General features: G+C 49.2%; 1 protein-coding gene across 1 annotated transcript in view; it reads right to left on the bottom strand.

Annotated features, from left to right (window-relative positions):
• LOC104344909 (putative acyl-CoA dehydrogenase 6) overlaps positions 1 to 19,789 on the bottom strand; it is a 77,859-nt gene that overhangs the window by 11,910 nt on the left and 46,160 nt on the right. Inside the window, exons 3-5 of the mRNA XM_086468419.1 lie at positions 16,552 to 16,681; positions 10,010 to 10,116; positions 4,553 to 4,720 (exon numbers count right to left, since the gene is read on the bottom strand). Of these exons, the coding sequence (XP_086324545.1) occupies positions 4,553 to 4,720; positions 10,010 to 10,116; positions 16,552 to 16,681 (405 nt within the window). The remainder of the gene's footprint in view (positions 1 to 4,552; positions 4,721 to 10,009; positions 10,117 to 16,551; positions 16,682 to 19,789) is intronic.

The following is a 19,789-nucleotide window of genomic DNA, read 5'->3' as shown; positions in this document are numbered from 1 at the left end:
TGGTGGAAGTTTCATCTCTCCGCAGAGATGAAATACTGACGCCATTTCCAAACGCCAAGACTGCTCTCGGAATAAGGTCCACAGAGACTTCCCCACCTTCCACTCACAATTCTTCTCCACCAGCCAATGTATAAACAGATCACGCCTTAGGAACATTGGCTTTGATGTGTGTTCAACACAGGAAGAAAATCAGGACAGCTCTGTAAAAATTTTTGACCCTTGGACTGAGAATTATCTAGCAATTTGCACCCAGTCATGCCAAAAAAAAAGCATTTGTAGTTTGTTTCTGTATTAAAATCAGAGCTAAAGACACACTGAAGCATTTACAGGCCCAAATGACTCCTGGAACGTCTTTCCCCATTGGAATGTTACCACTTCATTTCTTTGAGTGTCTTGGAGGTCATGTTTTTGGTCGACTTCCAGCTGGTTTTACGCAACACCGCTCCTCGCCCCCAGGAAGATGCACTTACTGCTCGTTAGTGGGGGGTTTACCAAGGGCTCCGCTGGACAAAGTACAACGGCTGCCAGTTCTTCACGCTGCTAAACCAACCCTGGTGTGCACTTCCCCAGACCCACACCCAACCATTGAAGAAAGCTCATACAGGTTTGGCCAGAGGAGCTAAAGGTGTTACCGATGTCTATCCATGCTTCGTCCAGGCTGGGCTGCGTGTTCAAGTGTCTCGCATCCAGCAGCAGCCCCTTGGTTGTGCCTTACCAGTTTCACTCGCTCTTAGATTAGTTCACGTTTCTCACTCAGGAAGAGGCCAAACTGCATCAGCCTCACGTCGTGCCCCCTTTGTTTTCTCTTTTCTGAAGACTACATAACCATCTCCTTGGCTACAACAGGGGCACCAAAACCCTCCTTTGCTTAGTTTCGTTACCTTCACTCTCCTCACAAGAGGTACCACATACTAAAAACTACCACCAGCCACAGCAGCAGCCGCCATCAGCTGCCCAGAGAACTCCTGGAGTTTGTCTGCACGAGATAAATCACGAGCCACCCAACACCACACAAACCTCAATCCAGCAAGGCCAAGCGCCTGCACTACAACGACAACACGCGGAGCCATCTGTGCTGCTTGCACCGCGACCACTGAGACGGATTGCTCTGGGCAGCTCTTCCCAGGCGTGTCTGGTTTTTCATCTTCCCCCACTCCTCCTGCCTTCTGACCATCTCTTTCCATTTCCTATACTCAGTCTTGAGAGAAAGGCAGTCGCTCTCTCCTGACACCGTTTACTGCCATTACAAAGGGGAAGAGGCACGTTTCAAATTGCAGCCTGAGAAACATGAACATGCTCTTTCCCCTTTCCTGGATGACCTTCTCTTTATTATCTCCTCCTCGCCATCTACCCCAGTACTATCTGAGGACAAACCAGTGCACAAATAGTTACCAGATTAGGGCTGCAAGCCATCTGTCTACGTATCTAACACACAGACAATTTACAGCTTGCTAGATTCTACTTCATCATATGAGAAATTCAGCTTTTTGTTTTTAAGGCATCACTAGTATGAGGAGTATTCACCTGATTTGGACATCTACTGTGAATCCACACTCCCGTTATCCAAATTCCCCTTATGAGAAAGGTATTCAGCATATCTGTCAGATCTAGACCATGATGTGCTTCACCCCAGAACAGACTCTGTACACACCTAAAACTAGAAGAATCAAACCCTACTTCACCTCTCCAAGAAACTACCAGTAGTTGAAGTTAATAATTCACTTTCAGACTTGGATTCTTTTTTTTCTTTTTTTTCTTTCATCACCACATTGCACAAGCACAAACCAATGAAGATTTTCATGAAAAATGCTGGACTGGTCTCCCATGTCCTTCAGCTTCCAGCAGGGAGTTACCGCTGCAGCCCGGGTCCCTTCCTTACCCTGCCACGCAGGCTGGCGACTGCAGCAGTGGGTCAGACACAACACACTCGCTCTTGAGCTTTGACAGCACCTACAGACGCGTGACAGCGCATCATTCGGCGATGTCCCCCGGACACTTCCGCCCCGTCTTGGTCTGCTGCCCTCCAAGGAGCACAATCTGTGGCAGACAGACATCCTTAGGATGTATCGGCACAGCTGGAGCTTCCTCCCCACATCTGTGTCAAACGGCAGCCTTTTTCATGCTTTTCCTCTTGGTCTTCCTGAAAAATCTCACTTCCCATATGACCCACCCACTGAGCACAATCTACCGCCTTAATACTCCATTCCAAAAGGTCACCAGTCTGGGCACAGTGACCCTTTTGGGGGTCCCTATCTGGACCACACAGAAGAACGAAAGCACAAACACTTTCAGGAGTGCACTTTTTGCCTCTAGGAAGACTTCTACACTTCTGCTGACCAGCTGCAGGTGACTCAGGCAATTCTCCTACTCAAAATCTACGCACTGCAGGTAAAGAAGGTCTGTGTATGGGCTGTGGGACCCAACAGCACCCCCCCAAAGCCACAGCGACTCACGTGTCTTTTTGGAAGAACCAAGGTGGCTGAAAACCTCCCATCTGATTTCTGTGTATTTGATCTCCTCTAACAGTGGGGCGGCTGCTCTGTTGGGTCGGGAAAACCGACCTCCGCGAAGCAGCCCTGCATTTGCCCTCTGACCCCTTCCTGCAGCACCACAAGGAGGACTTCACGGGGACAGGTGGCTGCACGTGAGCTCACCTGGACACCCAGGGAGATTCTGGCTCCGCGTTACACGTTCGCTCCTCACCGACCAGTAAGGGCAAAGCCAACAGCTAGTGAAGCAGCGAGGTCCCTCTGCCGGGAGCTCCCACCCAAAGCCTCTCTGGCGGGTGCAGAGGCTGGGGAAACTCACAGCCCACGCAGACCTTGCTTAGTGCCCAGGGCAACGCGCTTCACTTGCTTGGCTTCCTCCTCGCTGAGATTCACATACAGGATACTCCCTTGAGGAGCTCTCCTCACCCCCTTCCGCGGCACTGGAGACCCGGGTGTTGTCCTCTGCCTGGTCCAGTCAGTGAACACAGGGGCCTTCACCTCGCTGCCAGGGCCGCGTCCCTACGTGTGAACTGCTGGTAATGACACACCCTTTGTGTGTGAGCTACTCCAAACTAAACAAACAACAGTATTTCCTATTAATCAATACATTAATATACAGTAGGAGATATTACATGGATAGCATATATTTAAAATATGTGTCAAAATATACTATACATTAAATTAATATCTTACATAATTTTTTTAAATATTAAAACAAGTGAAAACCAACAAGGTTTAAAAACCTTTGAACAGGTTAAAACCGCACGAGGTCCCTGCCCACAGGACCGTAACCGCGCCCTCTCGGAGGGACACGGCTGCTGCAAGGCCTGCAGGCTGCCCAGGAACAGGCACGTCCGGGCTGCACCACTGACACTTCTGCCCTTCGGTCGGGATGTGGTTCTCCAGTGCCTTCACCCAGATCACTAGCCATCACCTTCAAAACCAAATCCCTACGCCTGAGAGCTTTCGCTCCAGCCCACGTTTAACTCCCGGACTATTTTCCTCGCTCGAGCGGACACGGGCAGCGGCGCCCTGGCAAGAGGGCCCCTCTGCGGAGCACAGCCGCGAAGCCTCCTGGGGCGCCTGCACCCGCCAGCCCACCAGGCTGGGCGGAGGAGGGCGGTTACCGGAGGGATAACCCACCCCGCAGTCACAGCACGGATTCAATGCAGCTGGTCCCTGAGCCCACCCTAACCGAGCCCACGAGCCAGGTACTGGCCACGGGCTCCGGGGAGAGGGGTGTTGGCATGTGGGACAGGATTGTTTTGGGACGTATTTCCCATCTACTTCCCAAGTCTGAAATCTCTAAACTCCTTATCTGTTTATTTTCACATGTTTGAGAATCACTTTCAATGTTTTCTGAAGAAATAAGATAGCTTAATTAAAAATACTTCTCCATTCATTGAAAAAGGAAGTACATATTCTGTTCACCAGCCCTCATACAAAACAGGAAACAATTTAATGCCATTTTGGAAAGATAATTTAAGAACATTTTACATATAGGTCATATGTAGCAAAGATCCATGTAAATAGATTAATATGTTATTTATTTTGTGGACTGTTTGCATCTTCATGCCTTTTGGGACAGAAAACCCAGATAAAAGTTTTGTGGATCTTCTCCAAAACTAAGAGACACCGGATCTTGTAACTTCCAAAAGAATGTTGGCTCTATTTTGAATGATTTCTTTGAGGCATTAATTTTGTCCTTGGCACTGACTTGTCTCTTCATTCCCACAGAAGGTTATGAAATATTCCCATGCAAATGTATCTAAACAACTTGTACAAATTTTTTTTTGGCAAAAAGGACTCTCCATATAAAATTATTTGGGAGTCACAAGCTGAAGTCTGCAAAATACTTAACTTCCTTCTTGTTTCCTCTTGTCCCCTACTTCTTTGTGGAAGTGTGCACATCCATTTCAGAACCACCTGAGCAGCACACACCTAACTCAGACGGGCATTTAGGGGTGAAGTCCTTTCTGCCAAACACCCTTCCTTCTTGGGTGGGGCATACACAAACCCACCGATAAAATCACATCAGAGGAGAAAGAGTTCTGTGTTATTACCAGGTAGATCCATCGGCAGGCACATGAGAGATTTATTTTGATGGGGAGGTCCTTCGCTGGTGTTGGCCAGCAGGCACATCCAGTCCGCTTGGCACCCGGTCGTAGTCCACATCTTGCCACCGTTGATGACGTACTCATCGCCTTTTCTCACAGCCCTCGTCTTGATGTCTGTTGCAAAACACAGGAAACGAAGGGTTGTTCGGGCGGAGGAGGGATCAACGGGTCCCTGTACCACAGGCAGGGTCGCTCCCTTGCTCTCAGACAGACAACCAGTACCTGGTCTCCCTTCCCACCCCCAAATCCTGCACATGGCAGACCTGCCCAGAGGGCCCCGGGAAGGGGAGCTGGGGGAACAGGACCGCTTCTCTCACCCTCCCTTAGGTGGAGTCCACAGCCCAGCAGCTGACAGATGAAAACTCTCCCTACGTAAGCCTGGCTGTCAAAACCCGGGGCCAGAGGCGATGCACCACGCGTTTCCGTGGCTGCTCGTCAGTCACCGAGGCGGACGTTAACCGCGGAGCTGCGACTTCAACACCGCCAGCGTCTGCGTACGCAGAGACACGCGCGTGCCCTCCTGCGCGCTCGCGGTCAGAGCGGCTACCAAAGGCCCAGGCTAAGCGCTAAGAACATCTGCACGCGGAGGAGGAGTTCTGAACTCCTGCTGTTTGTACCCCCTGGCAAAACACCACCTCATTCTCCCCCGTGAGTGTTTGCGTCACCCTGCAAGCAGCCCTCGCTGCCACAGGCGGCCGGCGTGAATCACCGGGTACCAGCAGGCGTCCTAAGGGGCTGCCTGGCTTTTTGCCCTGCAACTGGACTTCTTCAACTAAAACCCCATCCAAGGGAGGCTCTCCCACAGACACCCAGCTGTAAGTACTATGGTGGATAAAACCAGGCAGCTACTCAGGCAGTGAGAGGACTTGCCAAACCTGTCCAAGGGACTTGATACGAAATCTGTCTAGTGACAAAGGCCAACAAGCTGAAGGAATCTAAAGCACTGATGCTCCTAATACGCAGACACTGGGCAATCATACGTGGAGACTAAATAATAAATGAAGGACAGACAAGAGGTGGAGTAAGAAACACAACAGTGGTGTGAAAAGGATGGGAGCATCCACAGTGATTTACCCCTTTGTTGTGGAACAGCCACCGAAGAGATTAGATAGAGGTCCCAGGAAGGTCTGGGGAGGAACAATGAGCACTGTGATGTTATCACAAGTGTAAACAGTTCATGCAGCACGGCGTCACAGGGGGCCAACCTCCCACAGAGAGATTAAAGAACAAATGCCTTACTAATGGGAATGTTCAAGTATTCCCAGATGTGACACTGGACCGTTTGCTTCAAACACTTGAGAAACCACTACTTAAAATCAACTTACTCTTTAACTAGGAGAAAGATGATCAAGACAATAAGTAAGTCTATGTTTAAAATGCAGTAGGCTTTGAAAACCTACTTAATTGATCAAGTGGACTCAGTCTCAGAGATATGGCTATGAACAAAATTTAGAACATTTGACTGTAATTATTCTCCCTGACAGTGCACAGCTCTGGGAAAAGGCGCCTTCAGTGGGTGCTCCGTAAGTCATTTTTGGCAGGTCCACACCACTGGCCCTGTAGTGCCTGTAACTCAACAGGAGCGTTTACAGAGCATGCTGTGAGGGCCCCTTCTAGGAAAGGCCACAAGGGACCACCAAAAGGCATATGATACAGCGAGGGCCACAGAAGCAACCAGGGCTGGTTCCTTCCCCATTCAAATCACAACACACTTGAGCCTCACGCTGTCTTCTCCACTGTGCTCTTGGGTCCAGCCAGGCATCACAACAGATTGGACAAAAGGCAAGGTTGGCTTCAACTTTTAGGGTCAACGTGGCGATCAAAGATAGGCAACGCACATCCTTAAAGTAAAAAGCAAAGAACACCTATCTGGAATTTACATCGTCAGCACAGGAAAAAAACAATGCAAAACTTGCATGAAATAGCTTCAAGTCTAACTGAACAAATAATCACTTCAAAAAAACCCAGGAGATGGCCTACAGCAAAGGAAACAGTAAGCTACAGTTTGGAGGTCAGAAGGCAAGAACTGCCACAGGTCAAACAAAGTTAAATCTTGCAGATGAAAACGAACAAAATTGCAGAAGACAGGCAGCAAACAAAAGTGTTTCAGCCACAGAAGCAAAAAGAGAATGAGAAAAAACACGAGGCATATAGAGGATGCCTCAAAACTACAGAAGCATTTCACATGAGATAAAGATTCACAATACAGCTGTCAGAGCAAGGCATGGACAGGAAGGACTGTACAGAAATTAACGTTAGTGAGAAGAGAGGTTGCTGGTTTTGGCAATCTGCATAGCCTCAGAGTGCATTTGGAAAGAAAAGAGAATTCAATTTACCAGTGGGATCTTATTCAAAACCAACCCAATCTGTTTATTATGAAAATGGATTTTCTAGAGAAAAGCAGAACAGGAAAAATCCTGCTGGACCCAGGCGAACCAGAATCTGTGCCACTTGGTAACTCCGAGTTAGAATTTTGGAAAGGTAAGAATTAGGACAAAAGGGACTTGGGCAAAGCGGAAATTGCATCAGGTTGCACTGAAAGAGGCAGTGCTGACGTGCAGGGAGGGCCCTGCTGGTGCCTCTCCTTGGATACCGACTCAGTAGGACAAAACCTACTGAGCATTTCCGTTGATGATCTCTAAAAGGAGGATAGGAACACTCTAATGAAATCTGCTGGTGACACAAACTCGGGAGACATCACCGACACAGGCAACTGAGGCACCGCCCAGCAAGAAAGGAATGACCTTGAGTTTTCAAGCTTGACCTGGCAGGTACTAGTACTTAGGCACAAGGCAACGAGCACAATTGCTGTCTCGTGCTATTCCTGTTTCAATAGCAAACTGCTAAGGAAGGTGATCTGCAGAGTTAATCACGAGCCAGCAAAGCGCTGTGCACCTTCACACATCGGGGGCAGTATTTCTGTTGGGGTGGGAGAAGTATTTGTGCCATTACAGACACCGTGTGCCGTTGTGGGGTTTCATGCTCAAAAAAAAAATAAAAATGACCTAAATCCAGAAAGGCAGAAAGATTGGGTTCCACCGAGCCAAAACGGGGCAAGGTATCTGTGTTGAAGAGACAGCCGTGAACAGGGTTACTCGCTGCAGTTGCCTGGAAGCCTTAACTTGAAAGAGGAAGTGTTGCTGTCCGTGAGGCATTCTTAGGTGTCCCCCACAGGCTATCAGCAAAACGTTATCTAGATTGCAGAAGAGCAGTGAGGTGAGACAAGACAAAATCATTAAGACTGACACAAACACCTATGCTGGGTGGTACCAAGAATCCTGAAATTAAAGACAGACACTCTCTGTACCTGCTGCTCTGCTTCTCCAGTCATCGCTGTGCTGGTTTTGTTGCACGTGGTCAAGACGATGTACAACACAACAACTGCACTTGAAAGCAGGCAGGTACTCCTTCAAATTGATTTGAAATGTGTATCAGGCTAATATACACAGTCCTTTTTGTTCTGTTGAATTTTGAATAAATTCATTCCAGGCACCTTTCACTTCTCATTTAGAGAAACACTTTTTTTTTTTCTTCTGTGTTCGCATCACCTTCGGTAATTTTGGGACTGGCAGAAGAAACGCTAGAGGTGCCTTACTCTGTGCCACTCTCCAGCTCCAGGTACAGGGACTCCCCGGGCAGAAGCACGTCCCCACCTCCCCAAAGCAGTCGCTACGCTCTCCTACCCCTGCACTTCGATACGGGAGACAAACATCTCCACAGCCCGGGAAACCGAAGGAAGCATCAAGCGCAGCTCGGCCGGCTGAAAGCTGGGCCACCTGCAGAGGACACGTTCTCTCTGCCTCATACAAACCAGCGCTCCTCAGAACGTAAGCCAGTGCTGCTCGTGCCCAAGCCGGCCATTCAACTACCCTTCCGAAACACTGAAAGCTGGTTTCTGGATTTATACCGGGATCAAATCTTCCAGGACAGGTCAAAAAGCATCGTCGCCTCATCCTGCAGCCTGCCTCCCCGCTGCAGCCTGCCTTCCTCAGATAATCCCAGCTGATTCCAAATTTCTCTTTAACTGTCTCAATCCAAGTGTGTCACACCAATTAAACCAGATGATAAACAACATGCAGCTAAAAGAATATTTATGTTACTTGTTATCTGGAACGCTGCACCAAAAATTTACAATCATATTTAGGAAGTTCTGATAGTCATCTAATTAAACTAGAGAGGCATTAATTAAAATAAATTATGTTGTAGTTCCTACATTAGCAACAGTCAAATTTCAAATCATTTTAATGAAAAACAGGTCTATAAAAATTATGGAATTTTTCTCATGAACAAAATCAATGAACTGGAAAGGAAAACACCAACAGATCACGCAGGAAGATTTAGTCCCATTATTTCATGATCCCCACTATCTCTCTTGAAAACTACCTGCTGCACCCCTCCTCTGACACTGAATAATTATCTATTTGTCTTGAGAAAACATCATGAGTTCGCGCCAAGGAGGACTCTGCTGATCAAAGAACTTCAGTCAAACTCGGTGATTTTGTCTGCGGGGAGACGTTGCCTCAGTGATTCGCAAGAGCACAACGTGTTCACCTCGGCCAGCCTGTGCCCGGCGACAAAACCTCTAGGAGTGGTTTCTTGTCACGCCCTCTTCCTTGAATCCATGATTCAGTCAGATGAGATATCTTTCACTTTTTCTGCATCTGTTTTAATTTAATTGTTCAAATCATCTACTGCCTCAGGCACTCCAGAATATTAGCTTCATTCGTCCGTGAAAGAGTTGCGTGCAAAGTGACTAAATCACAAAGGTAACGGATTTGACACGGCAAATCCTTTGCTAGCTCTCCATAAAGCAAGTCCCCCGCTCAGAGGCATTTTTCCTGCACAGAACACCGGCAGGGGCTGAGTTGAGGCGAGAACGGGCGAGAGGAACCCGCTGCGGACGTGGCGTGGCGGCGCTCGGGACGGATGGGCTCCGCAGTCGGCCCACAGCAGCGGGGAGGTCTGTTTTGGGAAGTGTGAGTCCCAGCACAGCCACCACCCGATCACAGACCCTGCAGACATGACTGGCCGGGGGTGGCTGAGCTGAGGACGGGCTGGGGTGCTCCCTGCCCGGGCCGAGCGCCCACAAAGCCGGGGGGCAGCAGCAGGACAAGCGCCAGCAGAAAGCCAGGGCCAGCGTGGCAGCGGGACGGTGATCTGCGGTGCTCAGGCTCGACACAGCCTCAGCTATCGACTCCCCAACGTTCACTCCGATTGCTTTCGGGTGCACCAGCGCCGTGCGCTGCTGCTCCTGGAACACCACTTTCTGCCCTCACCGTGCCAGACTCTCCTCCCTTTTGCTTCTTACAAATGACAGCGGCAAAGGGAAGAGTCAGGGAAAACAGATTCTTTCCATGAAAATCCCAGGCTGTCTAAAATGGGCAATTTGTTAGGTTAACTTACTGGCGACGTCTGACCCAGCTCCAGCTTCACTGATTCCCAAGCAAGCCACAACGTCTCCAGCTATAGTTGGTACGAGGAACTGTTTTTTCAACTCATCAGAACCAAACCTGCAACCATAGAATGAAAAAGGAAGGATATTAAACGCTGTGGAGGGTAAACTCTACTTACACGTTAGTTACCAATTTTGTTCTACCCCCACAGCGATCAGTTTTCCTACAACTAGGTAAATCCTGTCCCAGAGCCAAGAGACAGAACAGATACCACCAAAGCGAGGATTCAGAGCTCTCACCAGAAGCGCAGCCACAATCACTTTAAACAAGGTTTTTACAAGAATTCAGGCACCTTACTCCCACAGAAGCGTGTGCTCTAGGTGCCCGAGATCTGACCTGTACGCTTGCTGTTTTGAGAGCTATCAGACCTAAACACACACCGTCCCTGGGGCTTCCCCTCAACGCTCCTGCACCAGCCTGCAGTCAGCCAGGATGGAGGACCTGCTCTCTGCATGTCTTCTGACTCTTGCACCAGCTCTTTGCCAGGTTTTAGCAGCAACTGAAAAATTACGGCATGTGATGGCCACCCTCTGCAAATACCTCTGTTTACATTATTAATATTTCACATCTGCATTTAAATCAGAGTGAAATCCATTAGTGCTTCTTCCCAGCCGTTGTTTTAGTCCCCACAACAATAAAAAGCGAAACAGAAAACACCGTTGATGGCATTTTAACACAAAAATCCACTTGGCCGTATCTCAATTCAGTTAAGAGGCACCCTCTTTTTCCAACGTTTAGCTGCTTTCGTCAATTCAAAACATGGCCCATTTCATTTCACAGTTGATTTTGTCCTAATTAACATTCACTGATTCGGTCTTGCAGGGTGAACAGTGAGCTCGTGGTCTGGTCCTTGAACCTCTCTTGTGCTAGACTGAAAAATTCCTTGGGTTGTGAGACGTCTCTGCTGAGCCCTCCTTCTGAAACGTGGTCCCAGCGCTTCCCCAGGCGTGATGGCATTTCAGCTATGACTGACCCTTCCCCCTGCTCCGACCCTGACACAGCCAAGGACACAGGACAGCCAGGGAGCTGCCAGACACTTCTGCTTTGTGCCCACAGGGAGCTCAGTCCCTCGCCCTGCCCCTGCTGACAACCACGGCAGCAGCCCCAAGTAAATACAAGCAGCGAGCTTGGAGTGTTTACCTCTTCCTCCAGCACACTGGGACAAAGTCCCCTGGCCTGTCATGCAGTGTGCTTTTTTTTTTTTCCCCTTTTCCTCGGGACATGATCAAGTATAGCCAGCTGAACTTTCACTAGACAAAAAAACCTAACAACACAAAAAAAATCAGACTATGAGGAGCTAGCAGGGATTTTTGGCAGTGTTTTCTGATGCTTAAACTTTGCCAACCTTTCATTATTTCAGCAGAGGACTTCCATAACAAGAGCTTTCCCCAGAATAATATTTTTGGTTTGATATCTTTGGTTGGTTGGTTTAAGTTCCAGAAAACAGCTCAGCTCTTCCCAAAAGTGAGGCTACAGAAGAAGTTATTTTGCAATTAAAAAAAAAAAAAAAGTCTGGCAACACCACCTTCAGAAGCTCACGGGTCTCCGTGCCCCGCAGGGAGGACACGCAGCTCAGCAAGCAGACAGCAATTGTGTTAGAAATGTGTCATTCCAGTAAAATCCTACCCATCCTAAATGCAACCCAGAAAAATCTCAGGTTCGCATAAATGCGACAGCCACGTCCTTCCAGTTCACAGCTCCGGAGCTCGGACACGCCGCTCGCCATGAGATCGTGCTCCGGCTCAGGACAGCCCCGGCCCTGGCTGCCTCTGGGCCGGGCCGTGCCCCCCAGCACAGGTTCCACTGGGATGAAGCACAGAGCCGCGCACCGCTCCGAAACGCGCCCTCATGCCCGTGCGTACGCAGACGCACCCGCGGGTCCCGTCAAACCCGAGCTCCCTGCTGATGCCGGGTAACCCAGACGTGAGGGATTCGGGCACGCTGAGAGTGGCAGGGAAGGGGTCCGTCCTGCCTTGCTCCGCCTTTACAATTAACACCGGTGGAATATCACGAATACAGACACAAAAATGACAGTGGCATACAATCTTGTAAGTGGTGGTTAACCGGGAAATAAAACCATGGCAAAATACAGATGTAAGCACACTTCCTCGATCCATGTAGTTCTATTTATGTGCTCTGCTGATTAGAAATTTGAAGTCACCTTTATTCATCTCAAATATACATAAAAATGTGGCTTCTGACAGGTTAGATTGCTACATTGAATGAAAATATGTCTGTCACACATCACTATTTGACTTAATTGGGCTGATAATCATCTTGGCAGAACTGCAGATCTCATTCACTTTTGTTTCCTCTGCTTCTGGGGAAAAAAGCTGAAGTGAATTAATTAAATTAGTAAGGAAAGTTCTGACTAGAACTGACAGCTACACTAGTACGACACACCACCAAGTGCAAATCGAAATCCTGGATGTGAACAGCTGCAGGCAGCTCTAAGATGGCTCTCGGCATTTGATCAACTCAAGCGTTCTCACACGGGAGCTCACACATCTGAGCAATATCCACCACCAAAGCAAAGATAAACCAAAAAAAAGGAGGAGCTTTCAGATGATTTATGCATTATTCTACAGTATCTCAAAGATGACACAACAGTTTACTCATGGACATCCTAGGAGTAGAAAGAAGATGTCCGTTACGCAAAGAAGAGAGCAGCTCCGACCTACTGCTGGTAGGTTAGAAGGAAAGCGGCAAGAGGCGAGTTTCTCCCCATTCTCCTCCTGTTCTGCCCCCAGGCTCAGTCTGTTAACAAGGCAGTGGCCACGTGCTTTTGGTTCCGTGTGGTTCTGCACAAGCATCGTACCACCTGCTGTCCAGGTCCAGCTTAGCAGTGCTCCTTGGAGCTTCAAGGGACAGGGAAAGAATCCGGAAAAAACAAGAGGGAGGAGATGCTCTTCACAGGCACAGCAAGGGTTAGATGTGCACGCTGAACAGCAGCAAGCGCCCTGGGCAGCACGGAAGCCTCATTAAGTGCAGTAATTGCCATAACCTGGATTTAAAAGAATCCCCACTGCAATCAGCTTCCTCTCCTTGCGTCCCTACTTCAGCCAAGACAAGACAACATGCGAGTTGAAAAAAATCCGCACTCAGAAAACTGATTTACTTTTTGTGGAAGGCAGCGTAAGAACAAAAGCAGCAAGAGAAGTGCTCTGCCTCCTAGTTTTTACCTAGCGTTTAAGCTTCAGTCATTTGAGGGGTTTATGAAACAAATTGCTCAGTTCAAGCTAACGCTACGTTCTGAAACGAATACGGCTGAGGAGCCTGTATGAGAGCGCCCGATGGCTCCGAGGACCCCGCGCAGATAAGATACCTGAAGGGTTTCAGTTAAGAGTGACGATGTCAATCTTCTACCCCTTCAGGAACGCACTTTGCACTCGAACCCAGGTATTGCAAAAGAGGCGTCACGTTAAAGATTGCCCTCCTCAGACCACGGAGTTTTTAAGAGCCGCTCACACGGCTGGTGTCCTACCACAGCAGCTCCGGAGACCTCAGTGCTGGCCACCAGACAACCCGCCACCGTGGCACAGCCAGGCCGTCACCAGGAGCTGGAGGAACCTCCAGGGACAGGAACAGCGCGAAGCCGTTTTTGGAAAGCCGGTTCAGAAGCAGCTGCTCGGCCGCCTGCTGCCCCACCGTATTGCTCCGGCCAGGCTGGGCCCTCACAGGCTCTCAAAGGCCCGAAGCAGCACAGCCGGCCACCGACGGAGCACAGCCGGCCACCGACGGAGCACAGCCGGCCACCGACGGAGCACAGCCGGCCACCGACGGAGCACAGCCGGCCACCGACGGAGCACAGCCGGCCACCAGGACAGCAACGCTTTTACCAGGGATATGCTGAAGCACAGTCTCTGCTCCGGCGCAGGGCAGACCTCGCACGCACCACGCGACCCGCGTACCAAAGGCGAGCGAGACAACTCGGTGCGTCTGTTGAAGCAGCGCAAGCCCAGGCTTCCCCGAGCTACGCCGGCAGGAAAGCCACTCGACTCCTGAATGATCTCTTCCCATTTTCACCCTTTTCCCAGCCGCTCAAGCAGACGATCCTGCTTTTCACGACTGCTGTTATGACTGAGCTCTGGTGTCTCTCCTTTACAGCAGGCAGGCAAAGCGCCAGCAAAACCAGCTTTTTGGACATTAATTCTCAGTACGCTGCTGCTGGGGGTGGAGAGAGAATCAGTGATGAGTGAGCTGATGAAACAGAAAAGCACTCTCTTCCCACTAAATCATCATCATCAGCCTCCTTACTGGTTTCCTATAAACTGGGGGGGGGGGGGGGGGGGGGGCGGGGAGGAGAAAGTTTACTGCCTGCTGCCAGGGCAAAGGAGCTTTGCACCGATCCGGTGTCACCCTGTAGGCGCGTTTACAAGCCCAGGGAAATGCACCCCATGCACTGCCTCAGCCCAGAGCTGCTTTCTCCACTCGACTGGTAATCCTGAAAGCAAGTGAAGTAGTGTCTCTGAGCATGTTAGAAAGACCAGGTACATCAAAGGTCAGAGCACTGCTGACAGAACAGGCTGCATTTAGTTCTCAGATTTAGAAAGTGCCACTGCTTCACTCAGAGGAATCTGGGAAAATCTTCACGACCCATCACATTCACTGAGTCGGTTCATGCTCGATGAATGTGAACGAAGCCCAAAGTTAGGAAAGCCAACAAAGGGCTCCAGATTGCTTTTTAAAAGTTTTTAGTGGGTGATGGCTGATTCTTTTTGTGCTGTTTAACAACGCAGAGTTAAGATGCAAAATTTGGATTATCTCTTTGAACTCATTCAGCATCACCACAGCTCACAGCTACCTTTCAAGAATCTGGGTTGTGAAGGGGATGTGAGCCCACGGCCAGGGCCAGCAGTCAGCCCTCTCATTACCCTGCATGAAGCCAAGCTGCACCCGTGCAGAACTTCCTGCAGCAGCCAGCTTTCTTTTCATCACCAAGTTTCACTTTTCTGTCTGAAGCGTGGGACACTGCACCGTGTAACTAGTCAGTGGAACTGGCTTAACAGTGGAGGAAAAGTCCACTAGCACAGATGCAAATTCCATCAGATTTCATCATCTTAAAGACATCTTCACGTTTACTTCCCAAGAACATCCACTGTAGGATTTCACTAGCACAAACGGATGTAGCTTTACTACAGCAGAACAGAGTAACAGAAGGCCAAAAAACTGCAATGGAACAAAATTCCATCTTTTACCTACAGATGTTTTTAAACCCCTGGGAATAAAAGGCTGTCATGGGGGCAAGGTACTACTCTCTGAAGTCTTTTAAAACACTATTTTTATTCTCAGTTGGGCTATAACTCAGCTACTGTTGGAACAGACATACTGAACTCCACGCCTTCAGCAAGCTTTTGGTCTATTACCCAAAGGAGAAGAAAATTTTTAGAAAGATTTCCCATGGCTGAGACCTCCGAAGTCACATGTGCCTAGCAGGACAGATGGATGTCGAGGGAACAGAGCCTACATTCCAGACTCTGCGCTGCATTTACAGGCATTTTCATTCAGAATGGGGGGGGGGGGAACCCAAACAAACACCAAAAAACCCAACCCTAAAGTGCTCTTCTGTGCAAAAATTCCCCTCTTGTATATCTGTTTCGTACAAAGAAATTCCTGACTTCATCACCATCATTTGAATTTAATCCCCCACCTTCCAGAATTTTAGGTGTATCCATAACCCAGCGACAAACTTCTGGACCAGCCTGTCGCCTCCCTCTCGTTTTGCAAACTGCTGTTTTGATGCAGAATGTCTGTGCAATGACCACATTAAGAGGAGGCTGGTAACTGCCACTTTTATTGAGGGAGGGGAAAAAACCCAAAACGGATTCAGGAAGTGCAGGAGCCTGAACGACAGCAAGTGGTAAAAGGGGAACACTGACACAAGCAGATGAGAAAAAGCAAAATGAGTAATTGCCTGGAATGGGCGTATTTAGGAAGCAGGATACATGGGCTACAACTTAGGACTTACAACAATATTGATCATTATTCCTGAAAAGTCACAGTCAGCGATGAGTGCCTTGTAAAGCTGGAAAAAAGGAAGTAAGTCATAAATAGAATTGACTGATCATCACAATTAAATGCATCCTTAGTATGACTGCACTGGGATATCTGGCTAAAAAACCAGATATAAAACAAACATGAATAGGGGGATTCTGGAATTAAAATTGTCTTATTGGTCATGGCACCAAGGTTCTGTGTTTGTAATCATATCATCTGCTATTGCACAAGGCCTGTGTTTTAATATATAATATTCTAACACTAAAAAAAGAAAGTATTTTCTCCCCTAAACCAAACTTTGAGAGGTAGAGAGTAGGTTCCTTCCTCAAGCATTACTAGAGCAAAGTTACAAAGGAAACAGACAGTAAATCTGCACAGTAACGGTTTTTTCCCCACTCTTCTGTACTCTCTTTTCTACTCTCACCCAAATTGGGTTTTAGGCCTAAACACACGACAGTTTGGGTTTTAGGCTAAACCAAACTTTTTGAAAATTACCTTGTAAGAGCAGGTGTAGTCATGCCAGCTTGCACTCCAATAGCCATCGGAACACCTCCGCAGCGGATACTTCCCAGCTCTTCTGCCACCGCGATGCTATAGGAGAAGTCCAAGCCCAGGCCGCCGTACTCTGAGGGAACAACGAAGCTGTGACACGCGTGTTCTAGACGGGCGTAAGCGACAGAACAAAACCCCAACAGAATACTGCTACTGCGGGGACTTGCCAGCGGCAATTTCACTGCTGTTTTTCTGAAGCGTTTGGCAATTACCGGCTTTCCCTTCAGCGAAGCGACGGCACGCTGCCCTTCACAAAACCCGCCCTGGAAGTCACCCCGCCCTCGCCCCCCGCGCGCACGAGGTCACCTCCGAACGCCCCAAGGAGCATCGTCGCTCGTACTGGAAACGGCCGGGAAGGGCCACGCGCTGCCGACAAGGACACCAGAAGGCAGGCGGAGGCTCCCTCGCAGCACGGCTGCACGTGCCAACCACCGCGAGGCAACACGTGCTCTTCCCGCTCCGGGGCAGCGCCTGCCGCCCGCTCCCCCCCGCGCCCACCGGGGCAGCTCGGAGCGAGGCCCCAGGCAGGTCGTCCGCCCACGTGGAGTTCCTGCCGCAGCTCCAGAGCCGCCTTAGGCACCAGTACGAGGCCAAAGACCCCCGTTTGGCATCCCAGCACCCGGTCGGTGCCGTCATTAAAGCGCCCGTCGTTAGCAGGAGGCTGACGAGCCGGGGCGCTGGCCAGGCACCCGCGCGGGCTGTTCCTCCTCCCACATTCCAGTCTGCAAGCGCGGTGGAAGAGGATGTTATTCTTCACCCCCTTCCCATGCCCAGCGCCAATAAACCCACCACGGAGCGAAACGCAGACAGGCCCCGTTGCTGTGATGGATGAGGTCACTTCTAGCTGTGTTGAACGGTTCATGGCCCAAAGGAAACATGGACAGAAAGAGAAGGTTACTGCTTGACGTCATCGGTTAACTGAGGAGCTCTGATTAGATAACATTTTCCTCCTTGTTAGTTTTTGGGTGGTCTTTTTTTTTGGTGGGTTGTTAGGGTTTTTTTTTTCCCCTTATTTGAAGGCCGACTAAGAAAATTTCCAGTAAACAGCTACAATCCCCCACCCCTCGCACACACAACAAGGGGCAGACGACCCTCTTCCATTTCCACTTGCCGCTGCCAAACACTGAGCTCACCCCTCTGCTGACCTGCTTTGAAGTTTTCAAAAAACACCATTAATTAAAAATCAAAACACCACAGCGCATGTGAACACGGGGCTTTGTGCGCTACCATCCGTTTCCTAAACCCACAGAAACTATCTTTGTGCATCCTTTTTCTGCAGAAAGGAAGGAAAACACAAATGGAAGAGGTTAAGTGTGAAGTTCAGTTTTCAAATAACTTTTCTCCTTAGGTCATCCAGAAGAGTCTGGATTGTCAGAATTTTAAAAAAATAGCTACTTTTCCAGACTTTTACCTGAAAACAAAGAATGTTTCCTGAAATATATATACAAAGTTAAAATTCTTACTGGGAGCTTAAGCAGTACAGTGAAACAACAGTAATATGGGAACGTGTTTAGCATAATATATAATCCCGTTCCCTTGCCTTTGCAAAGCTCCACCAACGTGCAACGGCACGGCTATTTAAAGGTGTGTGGTACGAGAGAGTTGCTGCTAGTTTTACATGAATCTATAGCAGTTACAATAGGTAACCTCCGTTTTGGCACCGCACAAACGCTTTCCATTGGATTTTTTTTTTTTTTAACCAGTTAATTATTTAATCAAACTATAGTTATTACTAATTTTGTCTTTGGTTTTGTCTACCAAGCAGTTATACTCCTGTCTCTCACTTAACTCCACAAATCAAAACCTTCGGTTCTTGATTGACCGAAAGCAACTGCGCAGGAGGAAGCAATGCACAGAACTGACCCAGAGAAGGACCCGGTCGCACAAGCGCAGGGCTCACGTGTGTTGTTCACAGCACAACGCTCCGTAACAGACGCGCCTTGCTCCCACCGGGATCAGTCACCGAGCGGTACGAGGGGCAGCTCCCAAAGCGGTGGCACTGGGGGCGCTTCCTACCGCAGGGAGGAGACGGTCAGGATGGAGCTGCGAAGGCGGCGGGGGGAGCCCTGCCAGGCAGAGCTGATGCATCCTCCAGGTTCTCCCCTGCGGGGACAGGTAACGCAGGAGACCTCCACCGGTGCAGACGGGCAGGAAGGGCAGAAGCAAAGGTAAAACCACTCCTCAGCCCACACCTCGCTTCTCAGCGCTTCTGCCCAGGTGCCAAGGAGAGATGCGAGCGGTGCGGGGCACGACGGCAGGGAACGCCTCTTGTGAGCCCAAAGTACTTGTCCGAGACAGAGTCGCTTGTCAGCGCAGCCTGTGCAGCTCCACCCCACACAACCTGGGCACGTTACACCACGGCAATTTCAGATTTGATTGTTTTTAAAAATATTCACATGTAAAACATTTCTAGGGTAAATACTTCAGTTAACTTTAAAAGGCAACGAGTGACCTTCAGAGAAGTGTTTCGCTACGTTTCCATTTTTAATTTGCAAGAAATACTAAGAGAACAAACCAAGGCAAACCCAGGCAGCCTGTCCAACGCACTAATGCTTTTATAATCCAAAACAGGTAGAAAGAGGCGACTCCGCTGTATTCAGACTGTTGCTGTTCCGCTGACAACAGCACAGCTCCCAGATGGGGAAGGAGGGAGGGGACTCTGGAAGGGAGGACAGAAGCTGAGCCTGGGAAGAAGGGGGAGAGGATGGGGGGACATGCTGTTTTCAGTTGCCTTTGCTTCTCGCTACACAAAAGCTAGTTTAATTAGCAGCAAATTAAACCAGTTTTCCCCCAGCCAAGCCCGCTTTGCCCACGGCCAGAGCTGGTGAGCGCTCTCCCCGACCCCAGCTCGCCATCGCGCGTCCTCCTGCCCTGGCGAGGAGGGGAGCGAGCGAGCGGCTGGGTGGGCGCTGCCTGCTGCCCAAGGTGATCCCACCGCACCATGGCCACTGTATTACCTTGGTTTTCTCTTAAATTGGCTGCTCTGTGCTTTTCTACTAACCACCACCACACTGTCTTAAATACACACACACCCCCCCCAAAAAAGAAAAAAAGCTTCTTATTTTATACAGACCAGCTTATTTCTATATTTTGACTTTGTGACACTGCCAGTGGAGCGGGAGCCCAAGGGAAAACAGTGAGTTTTAAAAAGCACCATTTTTACAAGATGCAGATGTACATT

The sequence above is a fragment of the Leptosomus discolor genome, chromosome 7 (assembly GCF_034619465.1).
Source record: "Leptosomus discolor isolate bLepDis1 chromosome 7, bLepDis1.hap2, whole genome shotgun sequence".
Taxonomy (NCBI): domain Eukaryota; kingdom Metazoa; phylum Chordata; class Aves; order Leptosomiformes; family Leptosomidae; genus Leptosomus; species Leptosomus discolor.
This window is presented reverse-complemented; position numbering and strand designations above follow the sequence as displayed.